At 38.2% G+C, this 22,901-nt stretch overlaps 1 protein-coding gene across 1 annotated transcript in view; it reads left to right on the top strand.

The window, feature by feature from the left end:
- Positions 1-22,901, top strand: part of TM9SF3 (transmembrane 9 superfamily member 3) — a 59,002-nt gene that overhangs the window by 1,270 nt on the left and 34,831 nt on the right. The window contains exons 2-3 of the mRNA XM_086379329.1: positions 8,065-8,260; positions 21,011-21,133. Of these exons, the coding sequence (XP_086235455.1) occupies positions 8,065-8,260; positions 21,011-21,133 (319 nt within the window). The remainder of the gene's footprint in view (positions 1-8,064; positions 8,261-21,010; positions 21,134-22,901) is intronic.

Genomic DNA, 22,901 nt, shown 5'->3' with positions numbered 1-22,901 from the left:
AGAAAAGTCTGTAGGTTAGCTGTGCTCTTCATTTAGTAAACACGAGTTCTAAGCTTTCAGGTGCAGCGACTTGAGTCACAGCAACTTCTTATCTGTATATTTTTTAAGTCCTGGGCTCGGTGACATTTTTGTACTGTATTTGTGACTTTTCACCTTAAGGTAGTTTTATTCGCAGGTTAAATAGTTTAAAAACTTGTCTCAAAGAGTAAGAAGTGTTCATTTCCAATGGGCATTCTTTTGGCCAATGAGTACTAATATTTTTCCAGTTTTTTGGGGCACTTTGGAAAAGTTACCATGTAAAACTCGGAATTGTCTCTTTAGTTCCACCGTACAGGCATATAAGCTTAAGAGTAGTATTTTACTTTTTTAAAGTGAAAGTCGCTCAGTCTTGTCGGACTCTCTGCGACCCCGTGGAAATTTTACGGTCCATGGAATTCTCCAGAACAGAATACTGGAGTGGGTAGCCTTAACCTTCTCTAGGGGATCTTCCTAACACAGGAATCGAACCCAAGTCTCCCGCATTGCAGGCGGATTCTTTACCAGCGGAGCCATAAAGGAAGCCCAGGAACACTGGAGTGGGTAGCCTATCCTCCATTGGATCTTCCCGCCCCAGGAATGGAACTGGGGTCTCCTGCTTTGCAGGCACATTCTTTACCAACTGAGCTATCAGGGAAACCCCTTTTTATATTGTGTTTTATATAAACCGCTGTAATAGGGAAAAGAACATTAAAATGTTACAAATTGGATGTGAATAAAAATATTAGATTAATTTACAGGTTTAAAATGTAAATGGCAATTTAACTGAAATTTTATGGTAGGAACGTTTAGTATTTTAAAGCTAGAAATTGAATATAAAATACTTGATAAAAGGTTTTTGAGAGAATATGTCATGTATGAGAAGATTGTTGGACAAAAAAATTTGACTTTTATTTCAGTCATGTTTACATTGAACTGCTCTCACTTGTTAACACCTATTTTAAAAATTTAGGTATTTAAAAATTATAGGAAAAATAGCATGAAGATATATGTAAAAAATTTAAGTGTCATTATATATTTTTTGGCTATTAGCCAAGATATTTTATTTCTTAAAAGTTTCTTGAAAATATTTTTGAAAACTAGGCATTCACCTCAAACCAATAATAATACTGAAAAGGCTATGGTCAAGTGATTTTTTTTTTTTCCACCAAGAAGGCAGAAGTAGCTAATGAAGACAGAATGATACTGAAGGGAGAGAAAAACTGTCAAGGGAAGGTTACTGAGTAAGTGTTTAATAAATACTTGTGAAATTGGATTGTTAACCAAAGAACCATCTAGAAGTTAAAGTTTGCCCTTCAGATTAACTTTCTGTGAAGACAGTTTCCAGATAGAAATAATAGCTAAGCTTTAAAAAAAAAAAAGAAAAAGAATAGCTAAGCTTTTGTAGCAATATGTGGTAGGTAGTGTCCTAAGTACTTAATATGTATTAACTTGTATTTTAAACACATATTGATAATTTTGTGAAATGAATGGGATTATGTTCTCTGCATAGATGAGAAAATGGGATGGCGAAGAAGTTACTTGCTTGAGGCTGCACAACTAGTAACAGGTAGAGGTAGCATTTGAATTTAGGCAAACTGAATTAATAGTCTGCTGCACTCTCACAGGATATGCTCTACAGCCTTTTATCCTTAAAAGACAGGACAGTAAAACACTTGGTATCAAATTGAGTAATTTTCCGTGTTGATAATACTTTTAAGTGCTTAAAAGAAATGTTTGGGTAAGCCTGGTTTCATAGGGAATTGTTACTGAGGTTGTTTCAGTGAGGTTGGGTTAGTGTTAAAGAAGGATAGAAACGGGCATGTGACCCATGCAGCCACTTGGTTTGTGCAAGACATAAAGACTGCTTAGCGGAATGCTGTGCTGTCACCATTTGAAGTTCTTAATACTTGTTTAGAAAGGAGTCTTGCATGTTTATTTTGTGTTGGGCCCCACAAATTATGTAACTGATCCCAAGAAGGAGCAACTACCTACTTAATGCAGTTCCTCAAAGCCCTTGATTTCTCTTACTTTACCTACTGGATTAGGATTCAGCTGACCATTTGAGTCATATGGTATTTTTTTATGTGCTTATTTGTCCAATGCTCTTAATATTCTCAGAAGAATAATGGGAAAGAAACATACTGCTGGCTTCTAGAATATATACACATGCAGAATATATAAAATGAGTTCCTTTCAGTTTTTAAAGTACAGAACATACTCTTAAGTAAAAATTAAAGAACACTTTCATGAAAGACAGGTTATTAATAAATGATTGAGGAGTCATAAAAAGAACACTTAAGAGTGAAAGGTGTATAGGGTATGGCTCATGCTTGTTTGGATTTCTGAAAGTTGGAGCACTTGGAAACAACTAGAGTTAGATTATCATGTCTCCTAAGATTCCAGAGGACTCGTTAGAAAGATTGCAAATTGAGAATAGAATTTTAGAACTGGCAAGACTCAAGACTCATTTTCCTAATGACCTGAAGAGGCCCAGTGGCTGGCCCAGGGCCACAGGAAGAGTCTGAGCTACATGATTTCTAGTCCTTGTTTTTTTCCACCTGTCTTGTACATATAATTTCCATAGTAATACTATGTAAAAATATCAGCATCAAAAAATCAACAATCAGTGGCACAGGAATCTTAAAAGCATTTTATCATTTACACTGAAGCCTTGACTTATTTTGGGCTCTGTTTCCTCAAGGTCACAAAATCAAAAAATTTTTTCTGGGTCTGTCATATACCAGGCTCTGTGCTTGGCACAACAAGTGGTATTTAATCAGTGCTTGTTGAGTGACTTGAGTAATTGGGGAGCCGCCAGGGGTAAGAATATGCAAGGTTGGAAGTTTGATAACCCTGTTGCTTAACACAGACCATTGTTATTTAAGATGCATGGTCTTGGGGGTGCCTGTTGTGTTTTAGGGGCCCTACTAGGTTACAGTTCCATTTCTTTGTGGCCCATTGTACCTCCTATGGGTAATGTTGGAAGGACCCACTCTGTGCTTAGGATAGCCTTTGCTCAACACCTGCCATAAGCACTGTTACACCACTGGGTTAAAAAAAAGATGTTTTGTTTGGTTAGACAAATGGAAGCCTTTAGTCTTTATCTCTTGGGAGTATGGAACTCTTAAACATGTGAAGATTTGTAAAGAGGATAAACTATTTACTACAAGTGAATTTGTGAGTGTTTTAATATAGATCTAGTTTTAGGAAGTGCCAGAATTCATTGTCCTATTTTCAGCTGTACTCTATGGTAGACTAAAAGTTTGTTTAGGAATAGAGTTATTTTGAGAGAGGGCAGTTATCTCAAGAGATTATCCAAAAATACACTTATAATTTGTTTGTATTCACATTCTGATGTATGTGTTTTAAATAATTAAAAGTCATTGAAACTGTGATTTTTGAAACATTTCAGAACTGGATTTTGCTTTCTCAGATATGTGTTTTAAAGTAAGCATATATCTTTTCCCTCATCTCATAAAAGTAATGGCATTTGGGAACTTAGTCTGAGTCTTCAGTTCTTCGCCTGTCTACATAAATTCTGATTTATTTGGATTTTACATGAGATCGTCAGTAACCTTATCTCCTGAAGTGTTCCTCCTGAGAAAAGGTAATTCACCATGTCTATCAAGGAGGGAAACTTCTGTATCTGCACTTTCCCAGCACATATGCTGTGCTATGCTAAGTCACTTCAGTCATGTGCGACCCCATAGATGGCATCTCACCAGGCTCCTCCCTCCCTGGGATTCTCCAGGCAAGAACACTGGAGTGGGTTGCCATTTCCTTTTCCAGTTCATGAAAGTGAAAGTGAAGTTGCTCAGTCGTGTCGGACTCTTCATGACCCCATGGACTGCAGCCTACCGGGCTCCTCTGTCCATGGGATTTTCCAGGCAAGAGTACTGGAGTGGGTCTGTATTTAAATGAGAGACCCAACATTGGTGACTTCTTGAGAACAAAGGTCATTACTTTTGAGATTAGAGCACCAGGAGCTTCTTAGGAAGGTTTTTTTTCCTGTTGGGCAGTTTAAAGGCTCACATGGAAAAGTTGTTCAGTGTTTAGCACTTCCTTAAGTGCTTTGTACAACTGTACTTTTCCCAAATTCCTTTATTTAGTTTTTGCTCTTCAGTTAATGAAGCTGATTAGGGATTAGCAAAAGTGTAGTCCTAGATTTATAAATGTGATGCAAATTAGAATGATCTTGGACAAATTATGTAACATCTCTTTTTAGTTTTTTCGTATCTGTAAAATGGGGAAAATCATAGGAGCTGTCTTATAAAGCTTTGAGAGATTAAATGTTTATATATATAAAGACCTTAGAACTGTGCCCAGCACATGGTATGTCCTTAAGAAGCCTCATGGAAGGAACCACCCCCATGCCCAGGGATCCTCTGATCCACTGCTATGCTTTACTTTTTCTCTCCCCTACTTCTGATTACACCCTGCAGGTAAGTTGTTAAATTCCATCTTGCTCTTTGGCAATTCAGTTTTTCCGAGGAAAGTATTTATAAAGAGCTTGCTAAGACATGGGATGTTTTGAAAGCAAATTAGACTAGCCTTTTGGCCGCACCACTGGTGTCTTAGATGGTAAAGAATCTGCCTGCAATGCCAGAGACCCGGGTTTGATCCGTGGGTCGTGAAGATCCCCTGCAGGAGGGAATGGCAACTCCAGTATTCTTGCCTGGAGAATTTAATGGACAGAGGGGCCTGGCGGGCTACAGTCCATGGCGTTGCAAAGAGTTGGACATGACTGAGCGACTCACACTTGTGACCGCCACAGGTGGAGGGGAGAGCCTTACCAGTCCTGTCTATCCACCGAGTTGGGGAGCCCAGGGACTTTTCCAGCAGCTTAGCAGAAGGAAAGGTTTTTCTCCTTAAAACGTTTCTTCCTTTTGGTATTTTCTTATTTCAAGATCTTTTAAGACACAGTTTTCTCTCTTGAAAAAGAACTCTCCCCTTGACCTTGTCTTGGAAATACTTATTCTCAGGGATAATCAAAAACTATAATGAAAAGTAAACATTTTAAGTTCTTGAAATCTGTGATCTGTATAAGGAGCAATGTAAAAGAAACATTTTTAACCTTAATATTCACCCTAATCTGTGTGTGTGTATGCGTGTTTATGTCTATATAACATATATATATATATATATGTATGTATTTTCCCGCCAATCCCTGCTTCAGTCCTCTTCCCAGAAGGAATCCTAGGCTACAGAATTGTACACATTTTGTTATAGTACAATTTGCATCATGTCATCAGAACTCTACTACCCCATTAAAGGTTTCATGAATGTTTAAAATGAGTGACTTCAGAATGTGTAGTTAACACACACTATGACACTATGACCTTTAAATTATTTTAGTCTTATGTTTCAATCTGTATGAAATAAATGAATGCTCTATTTTAACAAGTGTTAGTGTTCAAGTTTTTGTCTATTTTTAGAGGAATATGAGTATTAGGATTTATAGAGAAGGTGTTCTGTTTATTTTTACAAGTTGTTAACGTTTATAAAATTTCTGCAGACTCTCAGCAGAATTAATGACAAGAATCGTTCCTCTCTTTCAGGGTTATAATCCTGAATGGGTACATGTGATTACCTCTCCTTACTTCTTTCAAAGGATACCATTGCATTCAGTGCACATACTTAAAACTTCTAAGTTGCTAACAACCTTTCATTTCAGCCTTTCTTCAGTGTTTTTTCATCATATTTATTAAATATTTTTTGTGTACATGGTACTGTGCCAAAAGGTTTCTACTCTGTGAACAGGTCTCAATTCTATTATAATACCAGCTCTGTTCAGTGAATACTGATTGGTTTAGAGAACTCTTCTGAGACTTGTTATGCTGTATCTATATCTGTGCAGAAAGGAATACCTTGATTGACTAGTGCAGTGAGACCTTGAACGTTGGACAGAAGGGTGATGTCATATGGATATTTTTCAAGCCCCTAAAGTAACAAGAATAGTTATGAATGGGGATCTATGGGTACATTAAGACTTTTGATTGGTTTCTTCATACATAAAGATTATGTACAGTTTTTCTGGATTCACTTGAAACAGCTTGTGATTTTCCATATTATTATTCATCCCAATCCTTCTGTACCAAAGCAAAAATAATCATTCTTTTACTGTTGTTACAATACTCTTTTCACCTTAATTGTAACACTATTTCTTCACTGTAAATCATTTACTTTTTTGGCTCCACTTTGGACTGTGATTTTGCTTTATACACTTAGGACAAGATTTACCTTTATAGCCTTAACACCTAGTACTGTGCTTAGTACATGTGTTATGTATTCAAAAAGTCAGGTAGTTTTTTATTTCCTTGATGAGGTACCCGAATGATGTCTTAGGACAGTGAGACATTATGTTTGAAGGTGATTAGATCTAAGTCCTAGTTTGATGGTGGTACGAATCAAAAGAGGCAGATGCTTTATGTAAGAATAGACAAGTCAATGGTTTTTGGAATGCAGAGGGACTTGGGGGTTGAGTCTCCATGTCTGAGAGGATAATACCATTAGAAAAAGTTTTGAGGGGTTGCATTTGGGTGGGATGAGTTTATTTGGGAGATCTTGGATTTTGATGGAAAATGTTTATTCATTTTAGATGGAGGAAAAGTGAAGTGAAAGTCGCTCAGTTGTGTCCAACTTTGCAACCCCATGGACTGTATAGTCCATGGGATTCTCCAGGCCAAAATACTGGAGTGGGTAGCCTTTCCCTTCTCCAGGGAATCTTCCCAACCCAGGGATCGAACCCAGGTCTTCTGCATTGTGGGCGATTCTTTATCAGCTGAGCCACAAGGGAAGCCTGAGAATATTGGAGAGGGTAGCCTATCCCTTCTCCAGGGGATCTTCCTGACCCGGGAATCGAACCAGGGTCTCCTGCATTGCAGACGGATTCTTTACCAACTGAGCTATGAAGGAAGCCATTAGATGGAGGACTGGGAGTAATGTTTGGTATTTGGGCTGGTTGGTCAGGTTTCTCTTTTATATGCTCCATAGCACCCTGCCTGATTCTAATTGCTCATTCAGTGTCCATCTTTTTGTTTAGGCTCTAAGCTCTAGTAGGGCAGGAAATGTGTCTTGTTCAAAGCTGTCTCAGTTATGAACACAATTATTGGCACATAGTAGGTACTCAGTAAATAATTGGTGATATAAGTTCTTCACTGTTCGTTGACAAGCTGCATCTTATGTTGTCTTTCATTTATATTGCTAATTAGGATTATTAGTTTTAAAATCACTTGGTAACTACTCTTCATAGAATCATTGGAATTTTAAACTTGGGGAGATCTTAGAAATCTTTATTAGTTTCCCCAGTCAGACCCTGGAAATGTGAAGTCACTTACCCAAAGTCATTGGACCACAGCCCAAGTTTAGCTACATAAAGTATTCACTGATGGGTAAAGCCATAATTGTTAATTCAAAAAAATTTGCATGCGGTAGCTGTGTTTCAGGCTGATAAAGGGAAAGACAGAATGATGGCTTGGATGAGGTGTGGAGGTTTCACAGTATGGCTTTCTCTTCCTCTTCTTTGGTCATTTCCTCCCTTTGACCAATGATTGTGGGGGGGGAAAAAGGTGAAATTTTATTTGTGCTTGCTGACAACATTAGATTTTTGGAGTTTCCAGTGATTAACATAGGTTCCGGATAAACTGCTGATTTTGTTTCCTCCTCCTTTGTCCACATTAGCATGGTGAATCATGTTAGTTCTAGGTTTATCGTTATTTGATAGTGTAAATTTTAAGTCTAAACATATTCTTACAGGTTATTGGGGTTTATTTAAACAGTATCTTCTATAAAACAAAGTCTGGAAAACATGAATCTGCCTGAGACCATAATCAGAATATATCATTTTAAAATTCACCAAATTTCATTTTTAATGTGTAGAAACTGATCATCATTTTGAAACAAGCTTCCAGCATTTTATTTTAAACCTTCCAAAACTGAGATAGTACATTTTTGTTTAGAATAAATAGCAAAATATTCCCTTAATTTGAATTAGATTTTTTTTTTTAAACATATTCTTAACTTGCTTTTTTGGTTTGTTTGTTTCAGTATCAGGATAAAGAGGAAGTTGTCTTATGGATGAATACTGTTGGGCCCTACCATAATCGCCAAGAGACATATAAGTACTTTTCACTTCCATTCTGTGTGGGGTCAAAAAAAAGTATTAGTCATTACCACGAAACTCTGGGAGAAGCACTTCAAGGAGTTGAATTGGAATTTAGTGGTCTGGATATTAAATTCAAAGGTATGTAAACCTTAATAGTCCTCATGATAAAACAGGGTTTCTCAACTTTGGCACTGTTGACGTTGGGTCCAGATGATTCTTTGTGGGGGTGTGGGGGTGGGTTGTCTTGAGCATGGTGGGATGCTGAGCAGAGTTCCTGGCCTCTACCCACCAGATGACAGTAGCACTTCCCAGTTGTGACAATCAAAAACATTTTTAAACTTTGGTAATCACCCTTGTTTGAGATCCACTGCTCCAGACTCTAACCCTAAAAGTCTCATCTAACCCTAAAAGATGTTTTTATCTTTAAGTTATGTGTGTTATATTTAGAAAAGTATACTAGTAACTAACAAAGATTTGTTTTGAATATTTATAAAATATGCATGGATCTTATTAATAAAATTACACTTCCTTAGCATATTTATTTCTGAAAGGTGTTTTCTAGTAAATTCTTTAGTGATTGGACATAATGTGTTTGGGGAAAGCTTTCATAGATTGCTAATGGAGTCATTTCCAGAGGTACAGAGATGTAATGGGCTGTATGGATACTTAAAAATTATGTGTAAAGTCTCAAATTCAAATTTGTATGATTGGCTCAGTGTATTTATCAGTGTTGTATTGCTTTATCCTCTCAATACCTGTTTAGTGTGGTTTAATATTTTAAGTCAAGGACTTGTTAAAATTAGGGGGGGAAATCCCCTGTAGCTATTTATTATTTGTTTTATCAGTGCCCAAGAGTGTGTTTATACTTTTTATTTTTCTCTGTGAAGTTTGTCTCAGCAGGTATTTCCTGCATGGACATTTTTACCTGGTGGGCAGATACCTGAGTAATTGAATTTTTGCAGGATCTTTGATTAGGTATCTTGATGTCTGAATAGAGCATGAATCTTGTAATCAGAAGCTTTGAATTTTAATCTTGTTTCTTTTACTCTATTGATTTTAGTAAAGTTGTTTACTCCAGTTTTAACTTTATTGTCTACATGTATGAAATGATTAGTAATGGCCCTCTGATATTTTTAGCCTTTTGGGAAGAGAGTGTGAAAAGAGGTATTTTAAAGATAATATTTTGAATGTAATGTTTAATTTTGATTTGTTAAATTCTGTTGTTTTTAGGATGTTTTTCCTTATTGTTGAAAATAGGTATAAGCATTTACATTTTTTTTCCATACTTTCCTTGGGATTTAATTATAAAATTAAGTTATAAATTTAAACCACAATGGCATGGCTTGTAACTTTATGAATTACTATAAACATGCCCTGAGGCTTGTTTTAATTTAATGAGGTAATTTATTTAATCAGAAATAAGGAGGAAACTTAGAATATATGGTCTTCAAGAGCCTCAGTACTACATTTATTCACATATTCTCTCCCCTCCCATATTTGATGGACTTCCCTGGTGGCTTGATACTCATGTCTAATTTATTAAAAAGGATCCAGAGAAAGAATAGGCAAAAACCCTGAGTCCTTCGTTGCTACTATGAACAGATTTCATCCCTTTTTGAAATCTTCACTTGTACTTACTAAAGAAGAGTTACTCTTTCAGCTGTCTTAATGATTCTTATTTTATTAGTTTCTTGAGGCTGAAATGGAAAGATTACTTAGATAGAGGGGGATGGTTTTCATGGGCTGTAGAAGTGGAATTTATTTTCCTTTCAGACTAAACACTTTTAGATGAAAAGAATCAGAACTGGCTGATGTCACTCCCTAAGAGCCGACAGTTCCTTGGAGTTCTGTCAACCCTGCACTATAGCATGGATATGCTGCTAAAGGAGCTGCCACGTTACGTGGTCCAGATGCAATAGAAAATGCTAATTAGACTTCTCTTTCAGTTGTAGATCCTTGGTCTCCCTGTTCAGAGATAAAGTTGATCACGCTTTGAAAAGTGTTTTGTGGGGTTTCTTGGTTGTTCTTGTATCGTAGAATTTTAAAGGTGGAATGGACCTTGCAGATGGTGACATCTGATTTCCTCTTAGGGAGGCCCAGAGATGAAACGATTTACCTAAGGCATACTGCAGCATGCTAATACTTGTCGAAACTTGAGCCCTCTGTCCCTGTGTGAATTGTAGAAGTATTTATATTGTTAATCTTTCATCCCTTAAGTATTTGATTTTTAAAGGTTCTTCTGAAGGCATACTCAAGTAAGACAATACAATTTTGGAAATACTGTGACACTAGGAAAAACTATCTATATACAAATACAGATACACACTTAGGCGTGCATTCACACAAATGTAAGTTGTTTTTTTTTTTTTTACCTAGTAGATTCTGTCAGGCTAAATGGATCGGTGGTGTTTCGTAAAATGAAGGTCACTAAATAGATGCTTTTAGGAAACTAATGGTGGCGCAGTGGTAAAGACCCGCCTGCTAGTGTAGGCAGACAGGAGAGACTCTGGCTTGGTCCCTGCGTCAGGAAGATGCCCTGGAGTAGGAAATGGCAACTCTCTCCGTCTTCTTGCCTGGAGAATCCCATGGACGGAGGAGCCTGGAGGGCTACAGTCTGTGGGGTTGCCAAGAGTCAGACATGACTAAGCATTCTTAGAGGAGAAGATGGTAGTTTTGAGTCTAATGTAGGATACTCCTCTTTCAAGATTTTATGTACAACTTAGTTTTTTCCTTCCTTAATAGTTTTTATACTACCACTTAACAAAATGCTACATTGAGAACATTTAGAGAAAGTTAGAAAGAAAAGGGCATACTCAAATTGGGTATCTTTGAGACTTGAAATCATTACCCTTTAATTTTCAAGGGTACCTCTCTCTTGGAGTCTTGCTTTTATGGAGTGGAAAGAACATGTGCTTTAGAGTCAGAGACTTGATGCATCTCAGCGCTGCCTCTGCCTGTCTGTATGGTTCTGGACAAATTATTCAGCCTCTTTAACCTTACTTCCTCATCTTTGAAATGAGGGAAATATTCACTTGATAGAATCATCAGATTTAAATGAGATGATGCATATACATCATTTATCAAAGTTCCTGAAAGTTTACATTCAGGAAAAGGTCATTGTTATGAATACTAATAGCACATAGTATGTGTCTGTACTTCAAACTTGATTTTGTATTAGCAATTACAAAATGCTAATTGACTAAATTATAAAATTCAATTATAAAACAATAATTGAGTTTATTGACTATAGTATAGGATTTGACTTATCCTCAAGCTGCTGGGTGGTTTAGTTAATTCCACAGGGGCTAGGACAATTGAATTCTTGTTCACTGTTGCATCCTTAGCTATTAAGTTATAGTGAGCTCTAATTGTCTGGCACCTGGTTTGTGCGTACTTGTTCTTTATGATAACTGGTTCATTAGTTATTTTTCTTTGTTTAAGTTTAAAGTTTTTATTTTGTATTGGGGTATAACGAATTAACAATGTTGGGGTAGTTTCAGGTGAACAGCAAAGGGACTCAGCCATACAGACACATGTATCTCTTCTCTCCCAAACACCCCTCCCATCCAGGCTGGCACGTAACACTGAGCAAGACTTCCATGTGCCATACAGTGGGTCTTTATTAGTCATCCATTTTAAATAGAGCAGTGTGTACATGACCTTCCCGAAGTCCTTAGCTGTCTCTTCCCCCGGGCAACTATAAGTTTGTTTCCTAAGTCTGTGAGTCTCTTTCTGTTTAGTAGGTGAAGTTCATTTGTGTCGTTTCTTTTTAGATCCCACATGAGGGATGTCACTTGATATTCCTTTGTCTGGCTTACTTCACTCAGTAAGATGTAAGATGGATTCTCTAGGTCCATCCATGTTGCTGCAAATGGCATTATTTCATTCTTTTTAAAGGCTGAGTGATATTCCATTGTAGATATGTCCTACATCTTCTTTTTCTGTTCCCTGCTCAGTGGACATTTAGGTTGCTTCCATGTCTTGGCTATTGTAAACAGTGCTGCGATGAACATTGGGGTGCATGTATCCTTTTGGATCATGCTTTTCTACGGTTATATGCCCAGGAGTGGGATTGCAGGGTCATGTGGTAGCTCTATTTTTAGTTTTTTAAGGAACCTTCATACTACTCTCCATAGTGGCTCTACTAACTTACATCCCCACCAACAGTGCAGGAGAATTCCCTTCTCTCCACATCCTCTCCAGCATTTGTTGTTTGTGGATTTTTTTGGTGATAGCCTTTCTGACTGGTGTGAGCTGGTATCTCACTGTAGTTTTGATTTGCATTTCTCTAATAACTAGCAGTGCAGAACTAGAATAGTAATTCTTAAGCAGGGGAGGTGACCAACCACTCCATTCCCTCTCTTACAAGAATTCGTGTGGTATAATGAACAATTAATATAAATATTAATTGTTGAAAAGTTGATGGCTTCTAGAGGGTTCCTCGGAGAAGGCAATGGCACCCCACTCCAGTACTCTTGCCTGGAAAATCCCATGGACGGAGGAGCCTGGTAGGCTGCAGTCCATGGGGTCACTAATAGTTGGACACGACTGAGCAACTTCACTTTCACTTTTCACTTTCATGCATTGGAGAAGGAAATGGCAACCCACTCCAGTGCTCTTGCCTAGAGAATCTCAGGGACAGGGGAGCCTGGTGGGCTGCCATCTATGGGGTCACACAGAGTCGGACATGACTGAAGTGACTTAGCATAGCATAGCATAGAGGGTTCCTTCCTCCTGTTTATTTTATTGATCTTCCCTTGAATTTTCTCTTCCTTGAATATTCCAAGTTAACAGAGGGGTTAACTTATTTTACTGGTATTTCTTCTACTTCTGTAGAGTGAAATGGTGAGTACTGCAGATATGGAGATATACCAGGGACTGTTTAAGACTCTTTTGTATTTCTAATTCAGTGATTCTCAATCTTGTCTATTTTCATCCTTGAAATAAACTTATAGAGGTGTATTATACCTATTTTTCAGACTAGGAAGTTGGGGCCCAGAGATGAAGTAAACTTGTCTAAGGATTCACAGATGAAAAGTGGGAAAGTGAGAATGTGAACTAAGCAGCCCAGCGTTAGAGTTTGAGCTTTAACCAATTTGAGTTTTAACGACTCTGCAGTATTTCCCTTCAGATATCTGACCGGGGTGGTAAAGCCTGATTGCCAAAGGGTGGGGAAAGGGCTTGGGAAGGTGCAAGTCCTTTCTTTCAGCCTGAATGAAGATTTTTGTTTTTGGTAACCCCACCCCGTCTCCAGTCCCTGGATTCCTGCTCATAATGTTCCTGCTCTTCTGAGGCTGGAGCCTCTCTGCTGAAGTTCTCTAGGGCAAGTGCCTTTGGTCAGCGGCAGGGGCAAGTTGAGGGTATTCATCTGGTTGTGTGGTGGGTGGGGGAGGGGACCTGGGCTTCCAAGTCCTCCATACACGTAGTCTCATACAGTGTGTTCAGCCCTGTGTCTGTCTGTCCTCCACCTTTCCACGTGTGTGGTGCCTCCAGGTCCTGAGAGAGCCTCCTGTGTCCTGTGACGACGGTCCTAGCGTCCCTTCTGTTACAGCTTCCTCTGGCTTATTAGTCGTTGCCATCTTCCATTTGTTCTCCGTTTCCTCAACATTTATTGAAATCTTTTCTCACTGTCTTCCTTTCTGTCCTTGTGCGCCTACATTTTTTTTCTTCCTCTATTGACATTTTAATGGAGTTTCGGAAGGTAAAAGACACTTGTGGTCAGGCTGCCTTGTTTAGTTGGAAGTCTGGGAACTCGGTGCAGTGTTCTGTCCTGTTGGTTTCAACTGAAGTGTTGTAGCTCAACCAGGCAGTTTGAATCTTACATTGAATCTGGACTAGATATTTTGAATTCATGGTGTTAGCAATTTTTTAAACTTTACACTGAAAATTTAACTGAAAATTTGATAAGCACAGTCTTTCTATAAGTTCTTATTCAAACCATTGCTAACATTGTTTTCTTCAGATTGACATCTGTCTCTCTTGTTTTCAAAACAATGTGTGTGTGTATATATATATTTCTTTTTATTTTAACAGTGAGATAGGATCAATGTACAAAATTTAGAAACTACAGAGAAGTGTAAAGAGTATAAAAATCACCTGGATATAAATACTAGTAATAGTTTCCTCTTTTTTTTCTGAGCATCTTTACAATCATTTGCATTATTTAAGATTTTGAATATTGGGTTCATGTTATTAGTATGATTTTAAAAATGTATTTAATGAGCACTTACATTATGTTTGTTATGTGCCAGATACTGTTCTGAGCACTTGCTCATTTAATGTTATGTATTAATTAGTTTTTAATCTTTTTTTCTTAACATCTTATGAGCTTGTCCTCAGATTGTTAATTACTGTTTAAATGTGTTTGTTTAGTTTTCTGTGAGTGGATATTATAATTTCCCCCGTTTCCCAGTGGCAGTTTACTCATTATTTTCTTTCCTTCCTTCCCCCCTCCCCTTTTTTTTCTGTTAGAAATAATGATGCATTTGTCTATACTAGCACATAGGTACTTTATTTCATCTTTGACTCTTTCATTAGGTTAAATTCTTAGAAGTTGAATTACTGAATCCAAAGGTATACATGGCAGTTGTTTTTACATGTTGCCAGATAGCCACCTGGAAAAAAATTATACAGTTTATCCTGCCAGTCAGTTGGGTCAGTTAGTATTGTTTATGGTTATTAATTAACAGTGAAAATGCCAGTTTTTCAGTCCTTTTTTAAAAGGTTCATTCAGCAGTTTTTGAGTGCTTACTGTATTCCAGAGCCCTGCGGTAGGCTCTGGGTATACAAAGTTGAGTAACAAGCTCTGGCTTCAGGGGTCTGTAGACCCTCTGGAATTGTACTCTTAATTTTGAGTGAATATGCATTTTCAGGGGATAAGGGAGATATCACTTTCATTGGATTTTCAGAGAGGTACGTATAGTCACTATCTGTGACTATATGGGCACTTGTTGTCCTTAAAACAGCTCTGGGACAGAGATAGCATAGATGTTATCTCTTTTACACCTGAGAGACCTGAGGATCACAGAGGTTAAGTGAATTGCTTTTATTCACAAAGATAGTAAGTAATGATACCCAGACTAAAATCCAAGTTCTGCCCATTTCTCTATCATTTGTCTAAAGTGACTTCATGAGAAACTTTGCTGAGTGCTGCTGAATTTCAGATAGAATATTTTTGATTTTCCAATTCAGTAATGCTATCAAAAGAAAAAGTAAACAAAGGAAGGCGTGATATGTTCTTAGAGAACTCATGAATAATTATCACATTCTTTTTTCAGTGCTTTCACTGTCTATTCAGTTATTAGTCTGGAGTGTTGTTGAGAATTGATTTACTGAAAATTGATTGAGAATGACAGATTTACTGGCATGTAGTTTCCAGAATCTACCCTTGCTTTCTGTTTGGAAGATCAGTGTTACATTTGCTACTTTATATAACTTTGGTTTTCTTCTTTTTCCCCCATAAAAAAATTCGCACTGGTAAGATCCTGAATCCTCCTCAGGATTCACAGGCGTGTCTCTCATGTGAAAAGAGCGTGTTGTTGTTGTTGTTGTTTAGTCGCTAAGTTGTGTGCGGATCTTCTGCGACCCCATGAACTGTAGGCCACCAGGCTCTCTGTCCATGGAATTTCTCAGGCAGGAATACTGGAGCAGGTGAGAAAGGTATATCCTATTGTAATTTTAAATTTGTGATTTGTGGTGATGGATTTTTCAGGTTGTGTTCCAGTCATGTAGAGTGCTGAGTGGCGATTTGGTATATTCAGAGACATTACGTTCCTTGTCTTCGAAGTGGCTTCCTCCAGAGGGAAGTGCTTGTTTCAGTTGAGCGACCAAGCTCTTCAGTTATTGGTGATGTTTGTATTTGCTTACATGCCTGCAAGAGGAATTTCATTCAAATATGACGAACCTAGGTCCTTATTACAGCCTTCCATAATGATGTTGTCTCTTTTACCTCAGTATTTGTTTTCTAGACTTTATATCACTGAAAGATACTCTTCAAGACTTCTGTATCAATCCTTCTGAGATACTCAGCTGAAAAATTTCATTTGTTTATATTGGTATTTTTTCCTTACACCCACACACTTCCACACCCCCTCCCCCGCCCCCATTCACAGGCAGATGCATGTCTGTGTGCATACTTAGTAATTTCCTTTGTCAAATAAATGGAAAATCATGCTCTTAAAATTTGTTAAAATGTTTTGTTTATTTGTTCAGTGCTTGCTCGGTGCAGGATACTGAAACAGGCAGAGCTGGGGCTGAAAAAGGTTATGATCAGTTATAGACATTGCTCTCAAGACCTGGTGGTCTTTTTGAGAAGCTGAGTACTGGTGTGAGGTTCTAGGTGGTGCAGGCCTAGGTGCTGTAGGAGGTATGGAAAGAAAGCCGTGGGGCTTCAGCGAAGGGGCAGGCTGCGTGGTTTCAGCCTGTGAAAGGGCTGGGGAATCAGAGATCACTCTGCGGGGGACAGAGTTGAGGAGTGGGAAAGATTTTAGGATAGACACGTGAGGTGGGGTTTACTGTACAAACCAAAGTCCAGAGGCCCCGGCAGCACAAGGTGTGTGGGAACTGCAGGTGGTTGACTTTGGCTAGAGTATAGGGAGAGAGGATGGTAGATGGTTGGAAAAGAGAGGGTTAAGCTAAAGTTCAGACTGTGAGGAATCTTTTCAAAGCTTTGTATGGGTAAATGTCATATTGTATACCTCATAACTTCATCAGAGAAACTACTACATTGTTAATGACAGTTATCAGTGAATGTCTGATTTAACACACGGAATTTGATGGCCTTGCAGAGGTAGCTGTGAGTTCTCCCACGGCCACTGGGGCCATTTGTTGCTGCTCAACCTGGACCTTCCTGTGGTTCTTGCTCTCCCCTCTGTAGCTCCAGTTGCCTGCTGCCCTTGGTGCATTAACACAATCTGTGGAAATCCCATTTGGAGCCCTCTTGCTGGTAGTTCTCTTAGCTCCTTTTGTAGTAATCTCTTTCTTAATTCTTCCTTCCTTCTCCTGTGTTCAGTCTCAGTTTTTGCCGTTATGAAAACCCTAAATTTCTTGCTGCCTTGAAAGGGCCTGGGCAGAAAGAAAACATGTATAGGAGCCATTGTTGTTGGATTGTCGTTCAGTCGCCCAGTCATGTCTGACTCTTTACGATCGCATGAACTGGAGCACGCCAGGCCTCCCTATCCCCCACCATCTCCCAAAGTTTGCCCAAGTTCATGTCTGTTGCTTCAGTGATGCCATCCAGCTGTCTCATCCTCTGACACCCTCTTCCCCTTCTGCCCTCAATCTTTTCCGGCATCAGGGACTTTTCCAGTGAGTCAGTTGGTCGCATCAGGTGCCCAAAATACTGGAGTTTCAGCATCAGTCCTTCCAATGAGTATTCAGGGTTGATTTCCCTTAAGATTGACTGGTTTGATCTCCTTGCTGTCCAGGGGACTCTCAGGAGTCTTCTCCAGCACCACTGTTCAAAGGCATCAGTTCTTCGGTGCTCCACCTTCTTTATGGTCCAGCTCTCATAACCCTACATGACCACTGGGAAGACCATAGCCTTGACTATACAGACCTTTGCTGGCAGAGTAATGTCTTAGCTTTTCAACACACTGTCTAAGTTTGTCATAGCTTTCCTGCCAAGAAGCAAATGTCCTCTGATTTCATGGCTGCCGTCACCATCCGCAGTGACTTTAGAGCCTAAGAAGAGGAAATCTGTCACTGCTTCCACCTTTTCCCCTTCTATTTGCCATGAAATAATGGGGCCGGATGCCATGATCTTAGTTTTTTCAGTATTCAGTTTTAAGCCAGTTCTTTCACTCTTCTTCTTCACGCTCATCAAGAGGCTCTTTAGTTCCTCTTCGCTTTCTGCCATTAGAGTGGTATCATCCACATATCTGAAGTTATTGAGGGTTGTTCTCTCACCCCTCTTGATTCCAGCCTGTAACTCATTCAGCCCGGCATTTCTCATGATGTGTTCAGCATATAGATTAAACAAACAGGGAGATAGCAGACAGCTCTGTCTACTCCTTTCTCAATCCTGAACCAGTCAGTTGTTCCATACTGGGGTCTAACTGTTGCTTCTTGACCCACATACAGGTTTCTCAGGAAACAGGTAGGAAGATCTAGTATTCCCATCTCTTTAAGAGCTTTCCACAGTTTATTATGATCCACACAGTCAAAGGCTTCGGCATAGTCAATGAAACAGAGGTAGACGCTTTTCTGGAATTACCTTGGCAGTTTGATCTCTGGTTCCTCTTCCTTTTCTAAACCCAGCTTGGACATCTGGAAGTTCTTGGTTTGCATAATGCTTTAGCCTAGCATACAAGATTTTAAGCATGACCTTACTAGCATGAAGGGCTTCCCTGGTGGCTCAGACAGTAAAGAATCTGCCAGTGATGTGGAAGACCCGGGTTCAGTCCCTGGGTTGGGAAGATGCCCTGGAGAAGGGAATGGCAACCCACTCTGGTGTTCTTGGCTGGAGAATTCCATTGACAGAGGAGTCTGGTGGGCCAGGGTCCATGGGGTCCCAAAGAATTGGACACGACTGAGCATCTCCCTTTACTGGCCTGGAGATGAATACAGTTGTCTGATGGTTAGCACATTCTTTAGTAATCCCCTTCTTGGGAATTGGGATGAGGAATGACCTTTTCCAGTCCCATGGCCACTGCTGGGTCTTCCAGATTTGCTGACATATTGAATGCAACACCTTGATGGCATCATCCTTTAGGGTTTTGAATAGTTCTACTGGAATTTGTCACATCCACTAGTTTTATTAACTAATTATTATTCATATTTATTATTCTTATCTAAGGTTTATTCCTAAGGCCCACTTGACTTCGCTCTCCAGAATTTCTGGCTCTGGATGACTGACCACACAATTGTAGTAATCCAGTTCATTTGGATCCTTTTTGTACAGTTCTGTGCATTATTTCCATCTTTTCTTGATCTCTTCAGCGTCTACTAGGTCTCTACCGTTTCTGCCATTTATTGTACCCTTCTTTGGACAAAATGTTGCCTTGATGTCTCCAATTTTCTGAAGAGATCTCTAGTCTTTCCCCTTCTGTTGTTTTCTTCTAGTTTTATACACTGTTCATTGAAGAAGGCCTTCTTGTGTCTCCATGCAGTTCTTTGGAAATCTGCGTTTAGTTGGATATACCTTTCTCTTTCTTCCTTGCTTTTCATTTCTCTTCTGTTTTTTAGCTATTTGTAAGGCCTCCTCATATAACCACTTTGCCTTCTTGCTCTTCTTTTTCTTTGGAATGGTTTTGTTCATTGCTTCCTGTACAATATTGTGGACCTTCTTCCATAGTTTTTCAGGCACACTATTTACAAGTTCTAATCCCTTAAATCTATTTGTTACCTCTATTGCGTGTTCACAGGGAATTTAAGTCGTACTTGGCTGGCCTAGTGGTTTTCCCTGCTTTCTTTAGTTTAAGCTTGAATTTTGCTATGAGAAGCTGATGATCTGAGCCACAGTCAGCTCCAGGTCTTGTTTTTGCTGACTGTATACAGCTTCTTTATCTTTGGCTACAAAGAATGTAATCAGTTTGATTTTGGTATTGACCATTTGTTGATGTCCATATGTAAGGTTGTCTCTTGTGTTGATTTGCTATGACCAGTGCATTCTCTTGGCAGAATTGAGTTAGCCTTTGCACTGCTTCATTTTGTTCTCCAAGCCAAACTTGCCTGTTTTTGGATACAAAGCAATTTTCTTCTCCCACTTTGAGAGTGAGAGTATTACCCTGTCCTTGTTTCATGGGACTTCAGTGTTTCTTGCTATCTTTGGTTTTATAGTTTTGGGGTATCCACTCTGGGCTGAGCAGTAATGAGGGGAAGATGTTCTCTCTTTTGAGGGCTGGGGAGACATGGTGGTGATATCTGGAGTTACACCTCAGATTGTTACGTCTGGTCTAAATAACATAGATGGCTGTTATTATGGTTTGGCTGCACTTTATGTTTAAGTTGTTTTAATCAGCATTGAAAAATTTGAGAAATTTAACATTGTTTCTTGGAGGAAGTTGTTTTTCATGTTCTAAGTAACCAGTATTATAGTACAGGAGAACTTAAAAACAAACATCTATGCTTTCTTTTTTGTTGTTGTTAAGGTTTATTTCTCTCTTTTTTCCCCTCATTGCCTAAGTAACATAAAAAAAACTGTTCAGTCCTTTGGTTGGTCATATAGAGTGTTTTTCAGATTTTGTTTTGTTTTGTGTAGAAACTGATGATCCTAAGCACATTTTTGAAAGGTTTATAAGTTAGAGAGCATCTGAACAGTATTTTCAGATAGGAGTATTTTTAAAAGCAGTCAAGAATGGAGATGACTCATCTTGAGGGAACTTTCCAGTAATTTATATACAGTGACACCTGCTGGATAGAGGTTTGCCTTTTAATCTTCCGAATTATGAAAAGTCACTGGCGTTTCTCATAGAATCTGTGGCCTCCAGTGACTTGCACTTCCAAGAATGTTCAGATGAACACTTATTTCAGAGATCGTATAGCTAGAAATTGTTGGCTTTACTTAGGATTATATTCTTGAGTATTTTTTATAAAATGAAGCTTTCCTATGTGTTTTAAGCTTTTCATATCTGTTTTAAATCAGTTTATTCATTTGAAAGTTTTTCTGTAAATGTTATATATAATTTTCTTTCTATAAGAGACGCATTCTTCACTAAGAAGATATCTTTGAAAATAAAGATGATTAAAATTCTTCTATTGTGAAAATCTTAAACATACACAGAAGAGGAAAGAATTGGATACTGAATTCCCATATATATGTATATCACCCAGGTTCATCTGTTACGAGTAGAAATTTCAACTTCAATAAATGTTGTTTTTGTGTGTGCTAATTTTCCTGTAACTCTTCTGCAAGTGAGAGTACTGATTTGCAGTTTTTATTTTATGTAGATGATGTGATGCCAGGCACTTACTGTGAAATTGACTTAGATAAAGAAAAGAGAGATGCATTTGTGTATGCTATCAAAAATCATTACTGGTACCAGATGTACATAGATGACTTACCAATATGGGGTAAGTACTGTATGTTACATTTAAAGTTTGGGGGATATTTGCATAATAAGCAAGATTTCTGTAATGACTATTCAGGTGATTGTACACCACATCAATAGATGTGTTTTCACTCTTTTCCACAGAATTATTTCAATACCAATTTTATATGGTCTCCTGTTGCTTGAAAGATTTTTGACATTGTGTCAAACTTTACATGAAAATTCCTGAAAATGTAACTTTTATAATTTTTCAGATTCAAGAAATTAAAAGGTGCTTTGAACAGTCTGAAATATTCCTCTTGCCCCCATTTTTTTCAAATCTTACTTTGATTTATCAAATACAATCAAGGGGACTGAATAGATTTTAAAATTATATTCTGGCTTTATCTTATGCAGAACTATGGTGGTATGATTTTTAGGTTCAAGAGTCTCCTGAATGACTTGTTTTGCTAGTTCTGTGTTATTTTCCAAAAGTCTATTATGTTAAATTTTTTTAAACTTTTTTATGCTTTATTTTTTTACATTGTATATCCTTGTTCATCGCTGTTGATAGAGAGGAGCAATAGAATAGTAATACCAGTTTATGCATAATCCAAACATTGTTTATGCTGGACTTGATTAAATTACTTAATATGCAAAAAGTACAGCCATCTATCACAGCCAGCATGTTTGATCACATTTTTCTCTTAGTGGCGTTTGTTGTTGTTTGTTTTTTGATCTTTGTTGTTTGTTTTTGATTTGTTTTTATATATAATTAGTACATATAGTTAATATTCTAATTCTTAAAACTATTAGCAGACTGCTGTATTCATGAGAAGCAAATTGAAAGACTGAACATATCAACTCAAGAGTTTAATATGGTACTAAGATGGAATTAAGGATCTTCCCTGTAGCTCAGACGGTAAAGAATCTGCCTGCAATGCAGGAGACCCAGGTTTGATCCTTGGGTTGGGAAGATCCTCTGGAGAAGGGAATGGCAATCCACTCCAGTATCCTTGCCTGGAGAATCCCATGGAGAGAGGAGCCTGGCGGGCCACAGTCCATGGGGTCGCAAAGAGTTGGACGTGACTGAGTGACTAACACTATGGCTAAGATGGAATTTATAAGAAAGTTACTCTCAAGATATAATTGCATGCAGCATCATTACTGTGTTGCATGTTAATTAGGTATAAATAGGAAGCATTTCATGTAAATGACTGTAATTAGTATAACAGACATTTCTCTGATCAACTCTGAGGGTAGCAGGAAGATCTGCTGAATATTCGCTGAAGATTTCTGAGCCTGTAGTTTAGGAGAATCCTTTAATCTGGGTTTCCTCTTTTTGGTGAGAGAGCAAGTCCCTCTCCTGCTCTTTTGCATTGCTTATGGGTTTCCTGCCTGTAACCTTAGGCTTTTCCACTCATTTCTTGGGCCGCCATAGCAACATGGCAGCTGTGTTTTCCTGTCTTAACATAAATCTTTTTTAGTTCTGGGTTTCTGCCATATTTAGGGCAGATACTTTTCAATGTCCTAGAATATCTGAACCATGGAAAGCCTTGTCAGAAATAAATCTTTACCTGGCTTTTCTTGGGATAAAGGTTTTAGATCTTTTAAAAGTCCCTCAGAGAATTTCCTATTTAGTATAATTGTGTCTCCACCCTCAGAGTTTTCAGAGTAGATGAGTAAATAAACTTCCATGAAATTAATTATTCGGAGGATTTTATTATCCCTCTGCAACCTCAAAAAATGCATCTGTATTCCTTGAACTTGTACCAATTAAAACAACTTTGGTTAATAAGCAAATGATTCTT

The sequence above is a fragment of the Bos grunniens genome, chromosome 26, assembly GCF_055505025.1.
Source record: "Bos grunniens cultivar Pamir isolate PY7600 chromosome 26, Bosgru_T2T1.0, whole genome shotgun sequence".
Taxonomy (NCBI): domain Eukaryota; kingdom Metazoa; phylum Chordata; class Mammalia; order Artiodactyla; family Bovidae; genus Bos; species Bos grunniens.
This window is presented reverse-complemented; position numbering and strand designations above follow the sequence as displayed.